At 38.6% G+C, this 24,535-nt stretch overlaps 1 protein-coding gene across 1 annotated transcript; it reads right to left on the bottom strand.

The window, feature by feature from the left end:
- LOC135482049 (cGMP-inhibited 3',5'-cyclic phosphodiesterase 3A-like) lies at window positions 1-24,209 on the bottom strand. Its single transcript, XM_064761875.1, is given in 15 exon segments — window positions 1-704; window positions 1,160-1,335; window positions 1,645-1,719; window positions 2,022-2,199; window positions 2,528-2,689; window positions 3,228-3,431; window positions 3,863-4,044; window positions 4,638-4,766; window positions 5,047-5,158; window positions 5,489-5,767; window positions 7,661-8,278; window positions 10,628-10,672; window positions 10,674-10,787; window positions 10,790-10,891; window positions 23,671-24,209. Coding segments are annotated over 15 exon segments (2,658 nt in total). The 5' UTR covers window positions 23,845-24,209; the 3' UTR covers window positions 1-596.
- Between the last annotated feature and the right edge of the window lie 326 nt (window positions 24,210-24,535).

Here is a 24,535-nt window from a genome sequence, read left to right as displayed (position 1 = left end):
ATCACATATCCATTCAACAGTGCCCTCAACTCCTTGACTTGCAGGCTCTGCTACAATTAGTAAAAATTGAAATACATCGGAAGAAATATTTCTTCTCAGCTGTGAGATTGGTTTAATAACATACTTCCTCAAGAGGCAAGTCAACAATATAAATACAGAGTATTTTGTCTCAATCCAGACAGACTGCTTCAGCAGTCTCCAGTTTGTGGTTTCCAAAAACTTCACAAAGCTACTTCAGTCCCGTTGGAGTTCTGTCTCGCAGAGGTATAGTCTTCTACTAATCCAACGTACCTCGTTAAGGTGTCTGCGGTCTGCGGTCATGGCCAGCACTCCTGCAATACACGACACAATTGGTGTCGATTTGTCAAAAACACATCTCCACAAAAAATACCCCTACCATGCATGTATCTATGATCCTTACTCATCGACAGTCAGAAAAAGGGGGCTGGTCTGGATGGCATCACATTGTCTCCCTTTCTTGGCTTTCAGTCTGCATGAGCCAGGGTGGAGTGACCTAGGCACCATTAGTTGATCAGCAACCGATCAGGTTCCATCTCAAAAGCACAACCATATAAAAATTTGTTCTCGTCCAATGTCTAGCTTGGAGATTCTGGTTTCCCATTGACAGTTTCTACTTCTTCTTTAATGGTTTCCATTTCTGTTACTTTTTCTAGTGAAGGAACCATTTCTTCTTCACTTAGACTCTGAAACATGACAGAAATACATATACTGTAAAAAGTGTCTAACATACAGAATGGAATAAATGATTGAATTTATATACTATACCTGTGATCCAACCATCATAATGTAGGTAATACCTTCAATTTTTTTTTAAATCCCGTAAACATTATATAATGTACGAACTACTTTTAATTTTTGGTTTCTTTAGTTGAGGTATAGGAGGAGTTGAGGCGCTTAGCCAAAGATGTGAAAAGGTGGGTCTAAACAAGTCTATTCGAGTTTAGACTTCACTTTTACCTATTTCTCTCATCTTAAAGTTGAGAGTCCAATTAGTTCTAATTGTTCTCTTGCACAGGTGCTGATCACAGCAGGTCAGAGTCTTGTATTAGGGTACTTTCCGAACAAGACAATTCAAAAGTACACAGGGGGTGTGAGTGGGGTGTGGGTGGGGTGCTGGGGATAGTGCGGTGAGTCATACCTGGTCTGAATCTGTCGCATCTACCACATCTCTCTCCTGCCCAGCAGACTTCTCCATCTCTTCCTCTTTTAACCTGGCCACCCAGTACTCGTGGTTGTCCTTCAGATTCTTCGTCAACAGACAATTCACCTTCCGCGTGGATTTTAACTTCTTTGATGTGATTGGAGGAGAATCTGCTTTAAGAACAAAATGGGTAAACGTGCTTTTTTTTCAGGGCATGTATTTGTTTTAGATGTCAATACACTTACTCATGGCAATATGGGAAATGCACATGTATGTGGCTAGCAATTGGATTCTAACACAAAACTGTTTTGAAACCAGGGATATACAACTAGGTCTGTAATATTGATTAAAGGCTATGCTTAAGAATTTTTACTTCCTTTTGCCCGGTATTTTCCGACTTAAAGCTGGAGACAAAAAAATGAAAGCTGGATCATTGTGTGAGGCTGTATCAAATACATGTAGAAGGAGAAATGTTTACGTACTGCTTTCCTGATCTGTCAGCTCATCTTCAGTGTCTTTACATGTGCTGTCTCCCTTATCTGTATCAGTACCCGACGCTGCCAGGTCAAAGAGGAGACGGGACAACATGAGGAATGTGTACGCTTAAACAGAGCACCTATTTATGACCTTAATTTCTATAGATCATCAAAACTCTAATTAAAAAAAATATCAAGTAAGGAATCTGTATGGATCATTACAGTTAACATTTTCAACTACCTTAACCTTTTTTAAAGGGTTAAAAAAAAAAAAAAATCTGGAAGAGAAGAACATGATCAGGAGTTATACCTCTTTTTAGCTTGGTGAGCTCTGCAAGGGTTATTCCCCCTAGTAAATGGTAAACGCACAACTTTAAACTTACCATCTCCATCACTTTCCTCATCAACCCAGGTGCCAGGAACCAGCCCGCCAGTAACCATGGCATTACACAGTGGCGCCACCAAGTGGTTGATAAATGATTCCTGTAGTTTACACAGCTGTGCATTTTTCCTGTCCATATAAGGTGAAATGGGCATCCCTAGTTTTGCTTCTTCATCACCCTGCAAAACATAAAAAAAAATTTTTCTGTATTAAACTCACAGCTTTATGGCATATTCTGATTTCATGATACATATTTATTTACTTTAAAAAATTATCCTGCATAATGAATCAGAATCTCTCCGGGACATAAATTAGCCTCACTCATGTCTTGTCACCTGTGAAAAGCTAGCAGAAACTCCAAACAATATCAATGTATGTATAGCTTTAACAATTCTTTCTTTTTACGTTTACATTAAATCATCATGCTAAGACATCATCACCACAGACAAGCGCAATTCTGAACTTTAACGACACACCAGGTTCTCAGGAAACTGGAGGATTTCTCACCTGTTCATAAAATTCCTCACTTATCCTCATTGTCCAGTTGACATGAAGGTTGTGTGTCTTACACGGCCCATTGATGTCAGCCAGTTTGATTGCCATCTGCATGGCCAGCAAACGATCAGTTTCTAATGTCCAGTCAATCCCTGGAGACTCATCTTCGTTCACCTAATAATGTCAACAGTTCCTCATGAAAACCTGACATTTAGCATCACAGCACTTCAGTATTAGAAACATGTGTCAGTAATCAAGTTCTCTAACACCAATTTTATGTCCAGCACTGTCACTGCAAGTAATATGTCATTACATAATCTAGCATTTATCCTTATCATTCAGAACATACGCTCTTTCAAAATCCAGCAGGTTTAAACTTGACTAACTGACAAACACCCTTGGTAGTATGTGAACATGAAACAATGGGCAGCTAAAAAATAGAAACCTCAAAATCTTCTGAAGTCCCTTGAGCAATAACATCATTATCATACCCCCTCCTCCTGGAATTTCTAGAAACTGCAGTTTAAATTATGAACTTGAAAAGAAAACAAAGCTACAATGTATGAAATCCTTGAGTTATCTTATGAAGTTTCCTTAGTAACACCCCATTATTATTATCACACTGCTTGAACTTCTCAAAACTGCAGTTTAAATTACGAACATGAAAAGACAAAACAAGGCTACAATGTATGACAGATAAAAAGACTATTACCTTTGCATTGAATTCTGCCAAAATTTCAAAGTGCCGCTTGAGGTCTGTGGCTAGAATGTTCTCTATAACCAGGAAGCGGAACCTTTTGAATTCAGCTTTGTCCAGGCCAGACAAGAAGTTATGTTTAGGGTTGGACAAGAAGAGGTTCCAGGCTGCAGCTGCGTGGTGGTTTTCTAATACTGAGCGATCGTTGTACAGGATGGCCTGTCAATGACCCAAATGTAAATTTAAGTATTTCCTGACATTAATAGCATATACTGGATTACCCACACACCAGGGTGCTGGTTATAATCAATCAAAATATAAATGTATAACTGAAAATATATTTTTTTTTTCTTGATATTTTTTTGCTTGCTCTGCAACTAACTTTACCAAATAGTAAGACACACAAAATTCCAGCCTCTCTGATGGTTTTTCAACAAAATTTTAAAAAAAATTTTTTAATCTTATTTTTTTTTTTAAGGTGGTTGTGGGGCAAGTCTTGTTTATCTATGTTTACACGTCATAAGAGGGTATGTTTTACAAGAATAATTTTAAAAAGTCTCATGACAGTGAGCCTTAATTATCAAATATACAGACTTGTTGCACAACAAGCTTCCATTCAAAACAGAAATTAAGCAACTGAGGTAACAAACCTGAGGGGCATGAGTAGCTACGAGGAAGGCGTTAGTCCTCCCGGGGTGGTCGTAGTCGTGCATGGCCGCCGCTGTGTAACACGCCATCAACTCTAATGCAGGGAAGTTACCTCCCATGATGCCATAGCTGTCCTCAGCTAGGAAGTTGGGCCGATGTAGAAAACTTCGCTCTGTTTCACATTCTGAAACGTAACAGAAATCATAAACAATTTAAAACTGAGTAGAACTTACACTGTACATATGAAATTTAAAAAAAAAAAAAACTTTTATGAAGGTCATACATGCAAAAACAGTGACACTGATTGCATGCATTAAGCATTTTTAGAACAGAGAGACTTAAATTTATTCTGTTAAGAGAGATGTAATAACAAATAATCGTCATTCATTTTCTGTGTCAGGAGAGTACTATGAAACCAGTGCCCAAACAAATAGCTGAACTAGTAATGCTGATAAAAATACATGCATGAACTACCTGTAGATGATGCATCTCGCTATATGTGCCACACATCTGTCTGTGTGTCCACTATGTGCACTACCATTCTAGCCATGAACAGGGCAGAAAATATGTAGGAGATCAACATTAAATTTTCACCACAAACACAAAAGTGCTCAAACATTCCGCAGAAAAAATAGGTACAAAATGTTAGATGTACTCTCCTACAAACTACTTCAACAGCTACTCAGCAAAACAAGCCATAAGCCGAGAGGTTGGTATTAAGGGCGGATAACTCTTGTGTTAAAGATTTGAGGGGGTTAATAGCAGAAAGCATCCAACCTGACTCACTGGATGACCCCTGTCGACCGAACGTGTCACTTGTGGTTATCTGCTGAAAGCCGGGGATGGGTTGCGTAGTGAGGAAATACACCCCTTGTAAAACGTCTGTGGCATGAACACAGTTATGATCTGAAACAACATACATATGCAAACTGTTGTATATACTCTCATCATACAGACATTAAAACACAGGCTTTAGGTAAAGGAAATTAATAATTTTCAGGAGTAAAAGTTCACATGTTCATCATAATATTTCACAGTTATGTGCTCATACTTTCAAAAACGTAGAATTATGTATAATTTACAAATTGTTGACATTTTTATCTTCTATCTCATTTCGAACATAAGGCATACAACACAGAATGGGATTATATGTTTATAGGGTTTTTCGAATTCCACAAAAACTTACATGGTTTTTTTCGATAGCCCATTTCCAGGGCGTGAAAGTAATGCAGAAACTCAGGTACTGGAATTCGGAATGTTTCGAAAAGCCCCACCTCCATAAATAACTTATAAGCAACCTGTGACAAAAATAACAATTTATGTACATGTATATTTATATACAATTAAAACAATTATTTTCTTTGAGAATACAAATAAACTTAAAACACGATTATAATCTGAAGATGTTCAATGTGAACCCTTTCCATACATTCATCTTGCACAGGAGCTCTTCATTAAGTATTTTTTTCACACTAAAAGACACGCTGTATGTAAAAAATTTGCAAACTCACAAACTGATTGACCAACCAATAGAGTGACTTGTTAGAGCTACAAAGTCCCACGTTCATCTCTGCACATGTCACATATATACAAAAAATGTTGACAACAGCTTTTACCACAAAACCCACCTTGCTAAGAATGTAATCTCCTGCCAAGTCTGCGAGTTCAAAAATGGGGTAGTCCCATTCCTGGAGCCTATGAATTTGTAACAAAGCACAGTCTTCAATTTGTGACACTATGTGCGCGGTGTCTGTGTCTACGAGGCTGGACCTCCGCACTGGCTCTGGCTGTACGCTCTCCTCCCGCTCATCATCACCGTCCCCCTCCTGTCCTGAGTCCTGCAGGCCAGGGGAGGCAACCACGTCACACACCAGCCCCTTCTCCTCTGTCTCTGCCACTGGCTCAGACTGAATGTGCAACAACAACAACATCACAAATGTAGGTTAGGCCTTTCTTCTGCTGCATGGTTTAACGCTAAGTTGTGAGCTTAAGCAGGAATGGTGATTATGGACTTATTGTTTATACTGGGTTTAATCAATGATTTACATTCAAGTACCACTGAGAAGAAGTCATCCTGCTGGTATTTATAGGTGTGATTTCCAGGAGTGTCTTTGTCATTATCAGACACCACACAAAAGACACCAAATGTGACAAATCCACACACCCACAAGGCAGGGTGGCAAGTCTCTTTCAGTCATTTAAAGACGTAAGTTAACCATAGGTGTTATCTGTAGTTTTGTAAACTCAACACTTTTACCCGAAGCTGAAATCTTACTTTTAAACTAACTTAGCACAAAGGCAGATTCAAAACCAAAAAGAGGTTATTCTTCAGACAATATCGGAATTTCTGTTACAAATGCTGAATAAACTTCTTCAGTTCTTACACCTGTATACATGCACATGGATATGTAACTGACCAATGCTTCAAACTCCAAGAAAGTCACTTACATGTACATGGATATGTAACTGACCAATGCTTCAAACTCCAAGCAAGTCACTTACATGTACATGGATATGTAACTGACCAATGCTTCAAACTCCAAGCAAGTCACTAACATGTACAAGGATATGTAACTGACCAATGCTTCAAACTCCAAGAAAGTCACTAACATGTACATGGATATGTAACTGACCAATGCTTCAAACTCCAAGCAAGTCACTTACATGTACATGGATATGTAACTGACCAATGCTTCAAACTCCAAGCAAGTCACTAACATGTACATGGATATGTAACTGACCAATGCTTCAAACTCCAAGCAAGTCACTTACATGTACATGGATATGTAACTGACCAATGCTTCAAACTCCAAGCAAGTCACTAACATGTACATGGATATGTAACTGACCAATGCTTCAAACTCCAAGCAAGTCACTTACATGTACATGGATATGTAACTGACCAATGCTTCAAACTCCAAGCAAGTCACTAACATGTACAAGGATATGTAACTGACCAATGCTTCAAACTCCAAGCAAGTCACTTACATGTACAAGGATATGTAACTGACCAATGCTTCAAACTCCAAGCAAGTCACTTACATGTACATGTATGAAGTAACAGCCATAATTATATGGTGGAGGCACCAGAGCAAAATCCCCATCCTTTTTTGGATTATATCTTACTACAATGGTAACTGTTTACAAAGGTGTGTAAATTCACACAGGGAAAACTGTGACAGAATTTGAATGCCTGTGTTCAGCAAATATGTAGAGTGGACCAGAAAAAAAACCCAAACAAAACACAAAAAAACCCTCTTAATTTGTAATAATTCAAAATGTGTGAAAGGTAAGATTTCTTCAGTCATTCTTCAGTGAATTAAAAGGCACATTTCATGAATATTCCAGAAATGGTATTAATTGTCACACACAATTTCATCAAGCGCCTGGAAACACATGTTGGAGTCTGACCATGTTTTCAAACAAAAAATACAGCTCTTTTAATACTACATGTTAATACAAACGTATGTTTTTCACCTACAAATATGAAGACACAATTTTCTTGCACAGTGCATAAAACATAAACTTTTGAAGTTTAAAACTTTTGGCATTACTTCAAATTCATGAGGGAAGCATTTTTTTCTGACACATCTGAGCATCACAATTTTTGGATAATTAAGGGTTAACAGAATGTCAAAATAATCAGGCCAGTATAACACATCATGAATTAAAATTGAATACAGTGAATTAACCAGACTACACAATTTTTATGCAAAGATATGAAAATGTGTATTTCCGGTAGTATCATTTAAAAGGAAATATGCTAAAAAAACAACAGGAACATGTAAGAAGGTACGTACCGAAGAAGAAATTGCGGGTTTGTGAACGAGGGGGTTAATATCATTTCTACAGATGAGCTTTTTGGGCGGGGATCCCACCAGGTCCTCTCCTGTGAGCACATTGTCACTATGATCACTACTGCTCGGAGAGTCGTTACTCTCATAGTCTGACGTAACGTTCAGTCTTTTCACCGAAACACTTTGAGCATCTTTGGCTGAGGTCGGGTACGTTTTACTGCTGTCTCCCGTGTGGACACCATCTCCTCCTACCAGGGGGCTGACTGGTTTAAATGTGTCGGGCTTAAGGTCTGTGTTCAAGGGAGCGAACCCCACACTTTTGCGGACGAGTCTCTTCTGACTAGGTGGCAGATTGTGTGTGGATGGGGAGGCCACTGAGAATGACCTTGACTTGGGGATGGTCAAGGTGACCGTTGTCGGGGAGCTGGGTGAGGGACTGTTGCTACGGCTACCCGTCGGGCTTGAGCTGGGCGTACTGTCGCGAGGGTGTCGAAAACTTGAGCTACGCAACCGACATGGCTCTGGTTCTAGAGTGGGCATGCCCGTGGCAGACGTTGTCGTCGTCCATGTACTTGTGGACATCCGCCGTATCAAGCTGGGCGGGAGACTCCTCCGTAATCTCTGAAAACAACAACATCCGTTAGTCAGGTGACCTAAAATTTCTTTTGTAACAGGTCTTCCTTTATAGAGACCAACTCTGGCAGACTGGAAAACCAACACTTCTTCAGTCAAGATGGCTTACAGAGTTCCTGAAAATATCTGAATGTTTGCATGACATAGGCCTATCGCACAAGATGTTAAACTTTGTACAAATCTAAACCCACACTCAAATACTTCTGTTTACTCCTCCACACACCTCATTTACATTACCTGCGAAGATGTAAAAAAGCTGAAGATTAATGGACATAAACTTGACATTCTTTGTACATATGTACATGGTGCCAGCTTCCTTTTATATATGTAAGTACATGTATATATGTGTCATGCAAAACTATGTCAGCATGCTAATTGATGCTACAGCTGTGAGCTTTCAAATGGTGTCATATTTTATTATATATGGTGTCACCTGTTATTCTATAAAAGTAGTCTAGACTAAGTGTGAGTCCATACAAATTTTACCTAGGGCAGAAAATCCTTAACAATAAACATACCGACAGGCATTGTTCAGACTTTTTGCTTAATAATCAGCCTGACTAAAGTTTAAATGGTTTAAACCCCAAATTTTCAGGACTATGTACACACTCTGTACAACTGTTCAAGGACAGCAGAACGTTAATGTACTTTTGTGTTATGGCATATTTTGCATTAAGTCTAGAGGTGAATGTCTAGCATTAGCACCTGTTCTCTTTTGTTATGGCAACAGTTATCTCTCAACAATAAAATCCTAGAATCAGCTATTTTTCATTCAAATGCACACGTAAATATCATTTATGAAAATCACACCGATTTCCTCAGCGGAGAGACAAGCAGATTTAATGGAAATGCACACAGCTGTTCATGTCTCTAAAACTAGACAATAGAGGTTAATGTGAACACATAGGTAAACTGCTTGTTCATCTAGCTGGCGGCTGATTGTTTCATACGCTGATGGACAAAAAAAACATGAAACAAAATAACAATAAAACAAAAGAAAACCTGTTCACCTATTATCTAATTGCTCATAATAGGCCCTACTGACCTGTTAATCCCTTACTTCATTGCTCCAATCAGAAACATTACTATCTGATACCCCAAGCCCCCCACCCCCACAAACCTCATGGAATACCCCACACAATCGTTACTTCATTGCTCTAATCAGAAACATTACTATCTGATACCCCAAGCCCCCCCCCACCCCCCCACAAACCTCATGGAATATCCCACACAATCGTTCTATGCTGTAGTTGGTTAGTTTCCAACTGAAGTTATGATGTTTTTACTGAGCATGAAATAACTTTGTTAAAAGACAGATGAAGAGATAAGACAATGCTCATTCACTGACAAAATTACAATTTCAAATTCTAATGGTGACTGCTCCCTTTAATTTGCAATCTAACAGACGAAATAAATTTTGACTTACATCCATTAGATTTCATCCAGTCTCAACATCAAAACCGATCATTTTTTTTCTTCACCAAAAGCTAGCTGTAAACTATGGTATAAAGCTGGGCAAAGTTGACTTGCAATCAAAAGGGACTGGGTCCAATTGACAAAGTCTATATCTGGCAAGTCTAATTTGCAGTTTGACGGAACTTTGTCATCGTGAGCAACTAAGATCATGGAACTAGATGTTTCGAGTTGCAGAAAGGTAGAATATGTTCAACTGCTAAGCTAAGAGTTTTTTTTAATCGCAAGTCTGCATAGATCGGATGCTCTGAGATGATTCCAATTCCCCAAAACCCTCTTGCTCTCAGTCGTAAGATCGATATAGTAGGCCAGGCTAAAGACTGTGATTTCATCAAATTAAATATACTTAAAGTTGTTTTAAGCTATACAGATTGCCTCATATACAACTCAACTACTCTGTAGTACCAAACTGAAATTCTTCTGACCAGTCTCATATCTTAAGTTGTGAACAAAAGAGAAGGTACAAGTATAATTGCAATCATGTACCTGTATATCTCTCATCTGGGGTTAAGTGATTCTGAATCTTCTGTTTTAATATAAGTTTACAGCTAAAGGCTTTTTTTCACAATCACTGTATCACTGTACAGCCATGCATAAAAAAAGAATATATATGTGCAATACATTCACGTAGATCTAATCAGGGGTTAAGAGATTGTTAATATTTTGGTTGCTTTAATTCTACTGCATTGCTAAAGCCTAATTTTCCTTTTTTTTTTTTTTTGGTGTAATCATCATAAAGCCATCTCAAAAGTTTTGTGTGTAAATATATATTTGTAGCACACAAAGGCCTTGAAATAATACCTTTGATACAACCACTTCAGTTTTTACTGAAAACTTGTTTGAATTGTTCGGACATGGACTTACCTTTGGTAATGAGGAGGGCCTCTCTCCTGTGTAAGGTAAGTCCTCCGCTGTCTGAGCCATAGCTAGAGGACTCGGTGAGCGAGACCAGCGGGCTCACCTTGGGCTTATGCACGTGGCTGTGGTTCTCTGGGGGTTTCAGTAGGTTGCTGACCGCCCCTAAGGCCCGCTCACAATGTGCGGAGGTAAACTGCTGTCAGCCAGCATGTCTGTCACCAGACCATGCGCTTCCCCAATTATTGCTGTTTCATAACTGGCCGCAGAGCTCTGCAAAAATACAAAAACAGACACTTGCCATTTTATTGCACTATCGATTTTCATTATTTCATGGTAGACCGTGTCAGCCCGGAGCAGAGTTTGGTAATTCATCACTGTAGAAGGTGATAACCTTCATAATACACAGCATTATTGTGAGCTTGTCACACATGCAATATTGTAATTCTCAACTTAGGTGGGAGAGATCAAACTTTCAGGATTCAAAGCCATAAAACTATGGTGACGTCATTTCTTTCACCTGTAGCTTTAATTTAAACGCTAACACAGGAAGAAAGTACAGCTGAGGCTTAGTCCAGATGCAGTATTGCTGTTCAAGTCTTTCTCTCATTGTCTGTTAAAACTTTATTTTCAACTTAAGACAGCCTCATTTTCCACACAGATCTGCTACATGTATTTATAGTGGAAGTCAATCACTAATCCGTCACTAGGCCTAACCTTAGCAAGGTAGGATCTAATTAACAGTATTACCACTATCAGACTCACAGTCCTCGGCTCAACCCAACCTTTTTCCTCAAAGTGAAAAGAAGACTGTCTCGTATAAAAAACACAGAATTTCCAGCCACAAGCAATTCCTTCACTGTTAATGTGAGGCCCAGTTTCCCATAGTACAGACATTGTACTTCTGCAATGCAAGAACTCACAGACAACTGCTCTCTTCTCACAGTCTTGGCCAATGAAAAATTAGCTAAAGTTTTTAAGGTGGTAAAAGATACTGGAACAGGGGAGGTAACAAGGACCTCGGCACTGGGCTAAGCTGTGGCTAATTCCACATGTATATCTATTATGTAACAAAAACACAGACATCCTCTTACTCTGCTATATTTCATTTTAGCTGTGCACATACCACATGGTTGAATAGCGCACATACCACATGGTTGAATAGCAGCAAATGTCATATTGGGCACCTGTTTAAGATGGAGGATCAAGATAAATGTGATTATGTGCAGTCTATTTTGTACCTGTGCAGTCTATTTTGTGTCTGTGCTAAACAAAACCCTTCCTCATAACAAAGTAAACCCATACTTGTCACTTCATTGGACAAACAAGCCAAAAAACATGACAAACACAAAATGAGTTTTAAACTTAAAATTCCTTCACCATGACATCAAATAATATGAAACAAACACAAAAAATCTGCCTTTACCTCTGAGGTGATGTGAAGTCTATGGTATGTTGACATGGAAAACCTCTACTCATTTCTAACAGACAGAGCCAGACCTTCCTCTAACCAGCACAATAACACTATGAGTGTAGGCTGAGTTTTTCCTGTGACGGTTTGGCGTTCCCTCACACCCAACCACAACCCTGCTCCACTACACATGTATTTACTACTAGCCTGTGGTCTCAGACTTAACCACAACTTCCTTGCTGTTTACAGGGCTGATATCCAAACTGCTGCATGTACACAAAGAGGTCTAGCCACTTGAAAGCTTTCATATGCACCTTTATATTCATGTACATTCATACCTACATGTACAAGGTACTTATTGACGCACATGCATAACACGCACCAATGGTATCAAAGTTCTGGGGGAAGCAAACCACTCCTCTATAAAATTCTATGCGTTTACATTCAAACTTGAATTTCTTAACATTTAAAATTGTACAAAGCCTGCATTTAATATCTTTTTCACACACAGAATGCATGAATAAACTATTTCCTTTTACTAGAAAAGGTACATTTTCAAAAAATAAAAAATAAATGTTTTGACAAAAACATGCAAAAATGTATCTGAAGTGACCCAATGCAATGAAGTGGTCTCAAAGAGATTCACATGACAAGGTGAACAGTCTGTAATAACACTGTCACAATGCTTGATCTCCATAATCATGCATGCACTGATACAAATACCACAGACCAAAGAGCAACTGTTCTGTCAAAACAAAGAGCAAAACATCTCCGACACTGACAAATCACAGCACAATTTCCAGACGACAAGATAATCCAAGCTTATGCGGTCAGCCAAGCAAAAAGTAAATACATGTACAAAAGTTCAGCTTTTAAAAAGCAAATACTTTTTCAAACCAGTAAGAAAAATTCTGAAATGTATGAATCATCCGTAGTTTCTTATTTATGTATTCAAATGTGATGTACCTGACATCCAATGCATTAACACCCATGTCTTCAGAACATCTATTAGAGATCTTTGAGAAAAAGGTCCCCAGCTCCCTGACAATGTTGACAAGCTTACAGTGACTTGCAAAACGCTTCATCAATTACCTTTGATTTCATGACTTTGTGGTTAGCCCAGAACGGGATTTTCCTGGGCGCACAGACTGTACCCAGTGACCCAGACCATAACCTTCTCACCCCTCGCTCATCTTGACAGCTTCATCCTCACATGATTCATAAAGCCCATGGGCAAAGGGAAATGCCAAGATGTCAACTTTACAAGCACGGAAAGGGGTCCCACAATTTAGTGTACTGTCAAGACACATATGTACTCACTTGTAACTTACACAACTGGAAATCTCACACTATACAACGAAAAACAACAAATTTTACAGTGAAACAACTAGACCTGACAATGAATAAATGTTGAAATATTGATAGGATATGGCTTATGACGAAAGCATGAGTGGCAAACAGGAAAAGTGACAGCTATAAGTCTCCCTTCAGTTTCACTGCGATGGAATTAAGGGCACATAACATATATATATATATATTTTATATATATTATATATATGTATATGATATTATACAAATCAAAATATTGCAAAATGCTGTTTTCAATGCCTTCATTTTAAACATTTTTGAAATTTGGCATAAAAATATTACATTACATTCCATGGTAAGCACAACAAATGAAACAAAACACAATTTGTTCTTGTCATATAGGCAAAACAGATGTGTGCCACAATATTAATAATGAAACAATTTCCTCCCCTCAAAAAAGAAACCCTCCTGTACAAAACTGGCTCAACATGAACTCCATCTAAACTCTAATTTAATTGTCTACATGCTTTCTTAATAAATCAACAGTAGTTTATTAATTTTTAAAAAAAAATATCTTCAAACATCTTTGCGATAGATAACTAGACACTGGTGTAAGCTGAACTAGAATGAAAGTTTTCTGCTACATTATTGAACAACTCCATCCTTATTTACATGCAGATAATGTACTAGAAACCAAACACGTGCCAAGTTGACCTCATCTCAGTCATGCGACCAAATTCGGTAACCTGTTAAAGACAACTAAGGAGCTTTATAAGATCAGGCTTAGTTATTTTTATGATTTCAATTGTCCAAGATTGCATAGTTACATGTACATGAAACATGTTTTATTTATTTATTTGATTGGGGTTTTACGTTGTCCTCAAGAATATTTCACTTATGTGACGGCACCCAGCATTATGGTGGAAGGACATATACTGCCAGTCATATTGCTAGCAGACCTTATCAGGTACGCCTGGAAAGGAAGCCAGCATGAGCTGGTCTTGAACTCACAGCAACCGCATTGGTGAGAGGCTTCTGGGTCATTACGCTGCACTAGCGGGCTACCCAACTGAGCCACGGAGGCCCCGACTAAACATAATCCTTGTTGCGATAAATGCACTTGCATTATGAGTTAATAAAATGTGTTTCAGGTTTGGTCAGTAGGTATAGAGCAATATGTAGTATCTACATGTATACAGATGATCTACATGTATACAGGATCGGTGTGATTAGTTCAAACAGTATGTTTCAGCATCAATGACATAGTCAATTTTTTGTTTTCATGTTCTGTTTTATGAAATGATTGCGTTCTTATGATCTCACGGTCAGTTAAGACCACTGACTGGCTGGACTGGCAATATATGGCTCCCTAAGGCAGTGAGGCCAAAGTCATAGTGCAAGTGGTCTTAGAGCATGTGGACAAACACTGTACAAAGGTTCATGGCACTATGACCTGGTTTTTGTAAAAGTGCACCTGAGGCAGCACAAATGCCTACACATATGTGGTCATGAAATGATTTATGCACCTCAGCCCAAAAGACTGTACTGGAACTAAGGACCAGTTGAGGTCACTGAGAAACTGTAGTGGCACTTAGGGCCTGTTGAGGTCACTGAGAGACTGTAGTGGCACCTAAGGCCGGTTGAGGTCACTGAGAGACTGTAGTGGCACCTAGGGCCAGTTGAGGTCACTGAGAGACTGTAGTGGCACCTAGGGCCTGTTGAGGTCACTGAGAGACTGTAGTGGCACCTAAGGCAGGTTGAGGTCACTGAGAGACTGTAGTGGCACTTAGGGCCTGTTGAGGTCACTGAGAGACTGTAGTGGCACCTAGAGCCAGTTGAGGTCACTGAGAGACTGTAGTGGCACCTAGAGCCAGTTGAGGTCACTGAAAAAGTGTAGTGGCACCTAGGGCCGGTTTAGGTCACTGAGATACTGTAGTGGCACCTAGAGCCGGTTGAGGTAACTGAGAGACTGTAGTGGCAACTAGGGCCGGTTGAGGTCACTGAGAGACTGTAGTGGCACCTAGGGCCGGTTGAGGTCACTGAGAAAGTGTAGTGGCACCTAGGGCCAGTTGAGGTCACTGAAAAAGTGTAGTGGCACCTAGGGCCGGTTGAGGTCACTGAGAGACTGTAGTGGCACCTAGAACCAGCTGAGGTCAATGAAGGACAACAGTGCCACTGAAGAGTGCTTGTAACAGCAATAAGAATCAGTTGAGATCCCAGTGCCACACTGAATGGCACCTTAAATTTTTTAACTATGCTCAAAGGTTGGCAGTAAAGGTTACAAGAGTTTATAATGCATGTCATTTGGCAAAAATGTTGGTACTTCAGTCTGAACTCTTCACTGTATCCATACAACCAGCGCTAAATGGACCTGGAAAATGTACACACGGATATTGATCCTGCACCGTTTAGGGTGATGAAATTAAAGTATGTGACAGCGAACCTAACATTGGCAACACCTGTTGTATTGAATGGAGATACTTTATATGTTCTTTATCATGATGGACTATGTCCCTACAGTTAAGATAAAGAGAAAAACGGACATTATACCAAGTGATAAACTACATTGTCTTCCAAATTTGTTAGTCTGTGCAATTAATTTCATTTTAAATTACTGCTTCTGTAATGATTTATGATATACTTCTTAAAATTCAGAAACACATCTATGTCATATTCTTTTTTATTCAGACAGATAAGAAAATACAACTTTATTAATAGAAAAAAAAGACTTATTGCATTCTTTTGATTTTTAGCCTCTTCAAGTCATAGACACTAGTGCCAGTGTACAGCCACTTCAGCCACTTTCAATATACATTATTTGAAATGATAGGTGTCATGGAAATATAGTAGGAGTGCACCATGATGTATATGTAAGTAGGTTAGTGCAATTGAATAAGGCTTGCCGACAGCTGCCACCCAAGTCAGGCAGATTCAATCTGACAAACCACCTTCCTGGCCACCTCCCTACCAGCTGGGAGTCACCCGCTCCTCACATGGACAACTTAGAGTTCAGCTAGAGTCCACCCTACCCCCAGACAATCCCTGCAATCGTCTGTGTGTAATATGTCCACCAGTACTAAGCCTGGACTCTCCTATTAGATGGCTACCAGCTCATCATCCTATACACCTTTCACTTCACTGTCTTCAAAAATATTACAGAAGTCACATTCAGATTTTTTTCTGTAGTTCTTACTCTTTTTGTTTGTGATTTTTTTATATATTTTTTATCTTGAAAAAAAATATGGCAGCATTACAATGGTATATCAAATAGGAAAAAGTAAGGCTCCAAGCCCATGAGAGCATTAAAATGGTATATCAAATAGGAAAAAGTAAGGCTCCATGCACATGACAGCATTACTATGGTATATCAAATAGGAAAAATTATACAATTCATATCTGAATGGGTTCTTCAAAAAGAAAAGAATGAAGTATGCAACCGCTGAAGAAAGGTAAACCATCATTTAATTTCATTTTGATCTAAGTTCGTTAGAAATTTTTCCAAAGAGTCGTTGAAAAGGGCTTTTAGAAGACCCTGTATAAGACAACTGAAACTGTATATGCATATGCATGTGAAAACTCCGGCTTAGCTTCACACTAATCACAGGTAAAACTATCAGACATGGCCTAAATACAAGATAAACCAAACAGATATATTATCTGAAACTGACTCCAGATCCTGAATCATAGGAAATAATTTAATAATAATAAAATAACTCTGATTTTAGCAGGTGTTCAAAAATACGTGAAAACAATGAAAGTGATAATGTATAGATTGACAAATAAACAGCATATAAGAACAATAACATTTATATATCCACAATGTCATATCACTTATTATTTATACATACATATGGATGTAAATTACATGTGAAGGCCGTTCATACTACTTCAAACACAACACCCAGTTAACAAAACATTCCTGTACAGTATAAATACGCTTGCACATGTTCTGGTTACCACTAAACACACAGATGTATTATGGGACACAAGTTGAAGAACATATCAAAATATTGAGAAATACAGGCCTAGTTTTAGGTCCAAACACAGAGGCTGTTACATATTCTACAAATAATCAGATTACCCTCAGATTACATACCTTGTTTACACACTTCAAAAAGATTTGTCTTAATCTTACTTCCATTCATCTTTTTTTTCATTCGGGTAAGATCACATACACTGGTCACTATTGAGTATTCAGTCTACAGTGCCGGTAAATTTCCTCACGTACATATGCAGATATCATTTGTCACAATGCTTGACATGTCGTATACCTACATGTATCTACAGTAAAATCCCTACTGAAATGGCACCTTCACAAACAACCATTCCGCATTACTCTCAAATTTCTCAAGTATGCTGACCACTACGCAAATCCTGAAATATCTGTATGTAGATTACAGTTCACAAGGTACACATGTAACACCCACACCAAACAAATTAAGCGCTGGATTCCCCAGCTATAAAGTTCAAGTCCAGCTCATGCTGGCTTCCTCAATTCCTGAATGTGGGAATTTCTGTCAGCAACCTGCAGATGGTCGTGGGTTTCCATCTCAAAGGTCTTGAACAAGCAATGCTTTTTTCCACAGAAAATTTGTACTATTTTGGGCACTTAAAACTGAATTCTAAGTTAATCTTAATATCTACTGCTGGTACAAAATGGAGCCTGGTTTACATCAGACATTTGATTCATTACACATTGCTCATGGGCACACTGATGAAATATTATCTGTTAAGATTTCAAAACACCTGTAGTCTCAGTGAAGCAGCACTAGATAAAAGAGCAGTGGAAATCCGTCCTGCAACAAGGAGGCACATTACATGCACTCTAAGGATTCCTTCCTCGTCATGACTGAAAAATTGTTAAGTCTGGTGTTAAACCTCAAGCACTCGCTCAATCAAAAACACCTGTAAAATACACCTAGAATACCACACAATACATTATTTTCTATGCATTTATAGGTATTATGTACACATGAGGAAACCAAAAAATACATATCTGGTGAAAGAAACATGAATTTGTACAACATACACTCAAGTCTAGTTACAAGGCAAACAGTGACCCAAACTGTATCTTTCACCGCTGGAAAAGCACACTTTCACCAACATAACTTTCATGTACAGCTGAGGAGAAATTTAAGAATTCTTTAAACAAACTTTGAACAATCTTTTGAAATGACATACAGTACAAGTACATATATGTTCTACAAGTGTCTGGTATCTACCTGATCCATGTCAAAATTCTACTTACTGTTGCACACGTGTAGATGACTAGCCTGGCATATCTTAGCAATGGTATAGATATGATTACTATCTCCTCACATCAGATCAGAGTCTGTAACGCGAGGCAACGCAGATTACCTCAAGGTCAACAGACAACAGATCAATCTGATATCAGGTTATAATATATGTATCTACAGATACATGAACAAAACTACTATTTTACAGAATAATAGGCTAGTCTGGGTGTATCTCAATGTACTAATAAAGACAGAGAACCAGAAAAGCAAGTCGTGTGGGCTTGTGACATAAAGCCGACATCTGTATACCGCCGTTAGCCATACAGATGTTGGCTTGACTGAGATGCATGTACAGGCCAGGTGAATTGATGACACATCAAAGCGCTGATTGGGGAGAAATACCAACACGCTTCAACTTCCCTGTATTCTGAACATGGCAAGGTGCAAGCTAATGGCCAAATTAACTTTGATATTTTGGTACAACAGCCAGCACTCTGGCACCTCACAATATATAGCAATCTCTCTTCCAATTAGCCAACGGCACTACATGGTGTACAATGCATATCATCATGTCCCTTAACTGTTATCAGGAAATTTATTACAAACCTGTCATCAAACGAAAGATCATCTGGCAAGACCAAAAACATTAAAGTGAAGATGGCTGCGACTGGGTAGAGGTTGAGGGGTGGGGGGTGGAGGGTGGGGGGAGCTAGGAAATTCTTTAATGAAGCCTTAAGATACAGAGAGGACAAACATGCTTCCATAAACATAAACAAGGGAAATCAATTAGGCATAAATTGAACCATCAATGTCACTCAAGGTGTTACTCCAGGATGTCAGTATATAGACAACTGTTCACAACTATTGCATAACTAACTAGAGAAGTATGCTTGTCAGCTTGTGAACTCCCAATGCAAGCAACACTGAAAATAGCTGATCATATGACCTGCCAGAGGAACAGTTTGCTGACAACAGTCACCACTATTTCTTTTATTTTTAAAATTATTTCAATGAACAGTTTTGTATGAAAATGTGATAGTAATTTTTTCAAATTCTCATTAGATCTTCACATCAGTCTAATCATGTCCAATCTCAAACCGAATGTAAATCAGGATAGGAAGTCATTCTGAATGACCAGTGGGGAGGCCATAATACCAGAATTTAATCACAAAAGTTATACTGCATATTCCAGGTGGAATAATTAGTTTCGGCACTGCGTACACTGAATATGGCATATCTGCCTTAGAGTTCAACCTGCTCACTCCTATTCACTCAAGAATCATGACAGAAACCCTAATGGTTCTTAAAATGACATTTGCCTGAAAAATACAGTATGCTCCCATATGTGGTTCTGAGAAACTAACACTAGTAAGTTTTCCAAAAGTCTTTGATGATGTCTAGAGCTCTGCTAATTCTTTAAGAGCCTGAAATACAGGCATGTTTAGAATCACAATCACGACAAAACCAGATCAATTTTACCTCGCTATCCACTCTGTCACGAAGGTTTGTAGACTCCTGAAACAAGTCAAACACAGAATCGGCATCTTCGTAGTGGTCATCCAGCCAGCAAGACACGGACAACACCGAAGACAGGAAATCTTCATTGTTATTGTCTTTCATCGTGAGGAAAGGAAAATTCTCCATTAGAGAAGAGTGAGATATCCTTCACAGAGTAGCCATGGTTATACAGTGAGGTAATACACACGGGGAGCAGGCCATTAAGTAGAGTATATAACTGTCTAAGCTGTCTGTGCCGTGATAAATTCAGTCGCCACCATTAAGCATCTTTGCCATGAATGTAAATTTCTATTTTCATCCATGCAAGTGTCGCAAGGTTACAAATACTTGTATAATAAGTAATTCCATCACAGGGGCATGAAAAAAAAATCTAACACCGCCAAAAAAGAGATCGTCAACCACTGTTCTGGCAGACCTGGCACACTGAGATCTTCGAGTTTAGCTATGCAGTCCTGTGAAGGCCGCTGGATTTTTCCTTAAAATAAAGAAAGAACTTAGCTGGCCGAGCATGAATGGTCGAGGAAATGTGGAGCTGAAATCTCCCGCGTACACGACTGCTACATGTTTGACAGAGCGACTCGACCACACTAGATATATTTATACACAGCTTAGCGACGGGGCTTTCAAAAACAGGCTCCTTTCCTAGGGGGGTCCCAGCAGTGCTGGGGGAGGGGGGAACCCAGGAATATAGCTCCCTTAATAAGATATTAACCAAACAACAGCACTATCTCCATCATCAATGTGCTATCTACATAATCTGCACTGACAAAAACAAATAAAAACATCCTGACACAGAAAAAAAAAATTAGAGCCCGAGTGTAAATCTGACTTGACAATACTCAGGGGCATAAGGTGTTCCCGTCAAACATACTCTTCAAAACAACCAACACGCCAAAAGTCTCTGTTGTCATTTTGCAAATAAGTAAATCAGATTTAGGACATGATCTCTTGCAGAGCCGTTTACACCAATGGCCTATTAAACTGGCTTAATAAACATAACCTGTATCTTTGATCTTTATAAGGCTGGCTAAGATGTTGTTAGCCATGTAGACAATGAATGTAGATCTTAAGACTTCTCACTTGTACAAACATTTATCTCTCAACTTTGTAATGAAACCAATAATGACAAGCTCTCACAACTCATGTGATGATACTTACAAAAGATTGGTGGAGCGACACTATTGCTGGACACTATGGGTGTGCATGAACATAATATTTATACTTTTAAAACTTGAATGGCAAATGTACCCGTACCTGTACGAAGAAATGTTCCGTGTTAATATACTGTGCTCTGCCAGTCTATACCTATGCTATCATGAAGCTGCAGAGAAGCTAATTATTCACAGACTTGCTTTCACAAATCAGATTTAACCTGATCACACTGACTTAGAAAGAGAGTTGCACAAGTAATAATTAAAATCTAAATTTAAAAACTTTTTTCAATGAATTTTTACAAATGGCTAATTCTACATTTATTACCATAGTACTGAAATTCTTCTAATTTTTGGAACACTGGTCTGCTCTTTTTAGTAAATATACATGAAATCGTAACATGAGTATTCAGTCTCTTTTTTTTCACATGGCTATGGCCTATCTACATACATATTCACATCCTTATTTTTCCACCAAACTGAGATAGAAATGTAATTCAGTGCTTTCAGCACTACTAATATGTGTTGTGAAAGTTAGAAGAATTAGGGTATACACTGATATGATAACAGTCTGGCCATTCAGCTGTATAAAAGTTTGGAGAAAAAAGTCTTGTGAAATCTCCAAGGAAGAACCACTCGTCACCAAGTGCAGGTTGCGTGTCTCGTTCTGCTAAAAACTGTGATCCACAAACATGTGTGTCATTCTATCTGTGTGTAGCTGATAAACGCTGTAATTGACACACAAACATTACAGGTATATGTATACTGTAGTAATTAGCCTACAAAGGTTGCCTAAAAATGGACATTTTTAGAGGCAAATAAAAGTCATGAAATACTATGATTATAATTTAGTGCTAAAACTCTCACTTTTTCCACTAGCTTATTACCCTATTTACTTTGTGTCACACAGAGCAATTTTTACTAAAGTCATCATTTGCTCTGCCAAACCATATACATGTAGAATATACCTGATTAACACGTATTTACTGATGTACCACCATTCACACATGTGTATTACCACTGCAACGTTTTGTTAAGCTCTAATTCATTAGACCATACAAACATCAAATACCTGCACATACATCCTTCCCCTCCACCCTCCCCATCATTTTGTAGTAATCAAAAAATTTATCACCCATGCCTGCAGTCATGCTAAGATTTCAAGATATAAAATACTATTGAGATGCATGCTAATGTCACACGACATTTGTATCTTTCTTTGTCTTCTTGCAAGCTTTATTGCAAAACGTTTTTATAGTCTTGTTTTACATTGCCACTCAAGATTACCATGGAATTGAGTCCCCCCTTTAGCTGCCATTGTCATAAGCACACAGCTATCTATCTAGATGTCGACTTGTGGCTGCAATAAATGATAAAAAGCACCCATCAATCATACGATCTTTTAGCTTTTGTTACATGCCTCCATAAAGATGACACACGTTAGATGTCCTCCGGTAATGTGTGTTTTCTGGACGACATCTTAAAACTGCTTATTACAATGCCCCTCTTATCTGAACCAATAATTCAAAACTGTCCACAAGAACCAATGTCATACCTGAACCAGAGAAAACACATGTACGTCCATGTAATTGTATGTTCTATAAACAAAACACACAGCAGTACTATCTACATGTACAGTTTTTTTCTTGTTTCTGAACCAATTATTTAAAACTGTCCATAAGAACCAATGCATACCTGAACCAGAGAAAATACATGCAGGTACAGCTAACTGTATGTTCTATAAACAAAACACACAGCAGTACTATATACATGTACAGTTTTTTTCTTGTTTCTGAACCAATTATTTAAAACTGTCCATAAGAACCAATGTCATACCTGAACCAGAGGAAATACATGCAGGCACAGCTAACTGTATGTTCTATAAACAAAACACACAGCAGTACTATATACATGTACAGTTTTTTTCTTGTTTCTGAACCAATTATTTAAAACTGTCCATAAGAACCAATGTCATACCTGAACCAGAGGAAATACATGCAGGTACAGCTAACTGTATGTTCTATAAAAAAAAACACACAGCAGTTCTGTATACACATACAGTTGTTTTTCTGGTTTCTGATCATTCTCCAAAAAAAGTGCAATCATATCTATTTGATAGTTTTTCAATCTACATGTGCAAGGACGTGATCTCTCCTGACTTACACCCAGAGAGAGTTATGTAACTAATAACAGTATCAAACAAGTACCCACTATTAAATCATTCCATCAAGGAGGCTATTATTTGGAGCAGATAATAATCCAGGGATGAAAGAAGAATCAAAACATGTGTATTATTCAACACCCCCATTACAAACCCTCAAAGACGTCAATAATAACGAGTATGCTTGTTCTATAATGAAAACATAACACGATGCAATAGACAGTCTTCTTAGCGTAATGGTACTGACGTCTAAAGTTCATGCTCACCTCACTCCAGCTCTTTGAGCGTGTGAGTTTAGGAGGAGCTGGGGACCCACAAGCCCGACATGCTCGGCTGAACCTGTTCATGGTAACCATGGGGCCTGAGGATTCGTCAGAGTCTGTAACCTTCATCACTTTGTGAGGCATCAACAAGTGGTGAGGACACAACAGGGAACCCATTTCTTCTCATTAAGGACCATTTTGCTCTGCATAAACAAATTTATCAATGACGCTCCTTGGAGGCCATCTTTGTTTCAGTATCCTAACCATCTGTCATTTACTGCATAATCGTCCAATGGATGATCCTTGCCGTGTCCATTCAGACCAGAAAGACAATTCAATAAATTCTCCAAGCAAAATTCACTGTTGACAATCACTATCCATTTTGACAATAGTAAACCTTCACACATGACAGTCAAAGTTTAAATACATGCAGCTACATGTGTACATTTTTCATATATATGCTACCATGTAGGTATTGCATTTCACAATCACATGGTCTTTCAGGATGTAAACACTTAGCTGTGGGTCACAATTACCCCCAGTCAGATTTTCTGTGTCAGATAGATGAGGACTATAACCAGGAACAGGAAGAGCTCTCTCCACTCCACGGAAGCTGAATTTTTGCTCTGATTCACCCCAGTCTCTTTGTCACTTATCCAAGACACAAGTTCACATGAAAACTGCTAAAGCAGAACTGCATTTGTAAATAGGTTATATAGATGTTAAAGTCCAGAGAGTTCACCTTACTGAGCACAATGAGTGTTTACCACGGAGACATATGTATCCAATGAAAGCATGCTTCCAATGTTTCCTATTCAAGGAAATTCTATAAGGACTGGTATAGTCTGAGCCGGATGCATTTGGTGCA

Source organism: Liolophura sinensis, chromosome 1 (genome assembly GCF_032854445.1).
Source record: "Liolophura sinensis isolate JHLJ2023 chromosome 1, CUHK_Ljap_v2, whole genome shotgun sequence".
Taxonomy (NCBI): Eukaryota; Metazoa; Mollusca; class Polyplacophora; order Chitonida; family Chitonidae; genus Liolophura; species Liolophura sinensis.
Note: the sequence above shows the minus strand (reverse complement) of the source record. Positions and strands in the feature narration are given on the sequence as shown.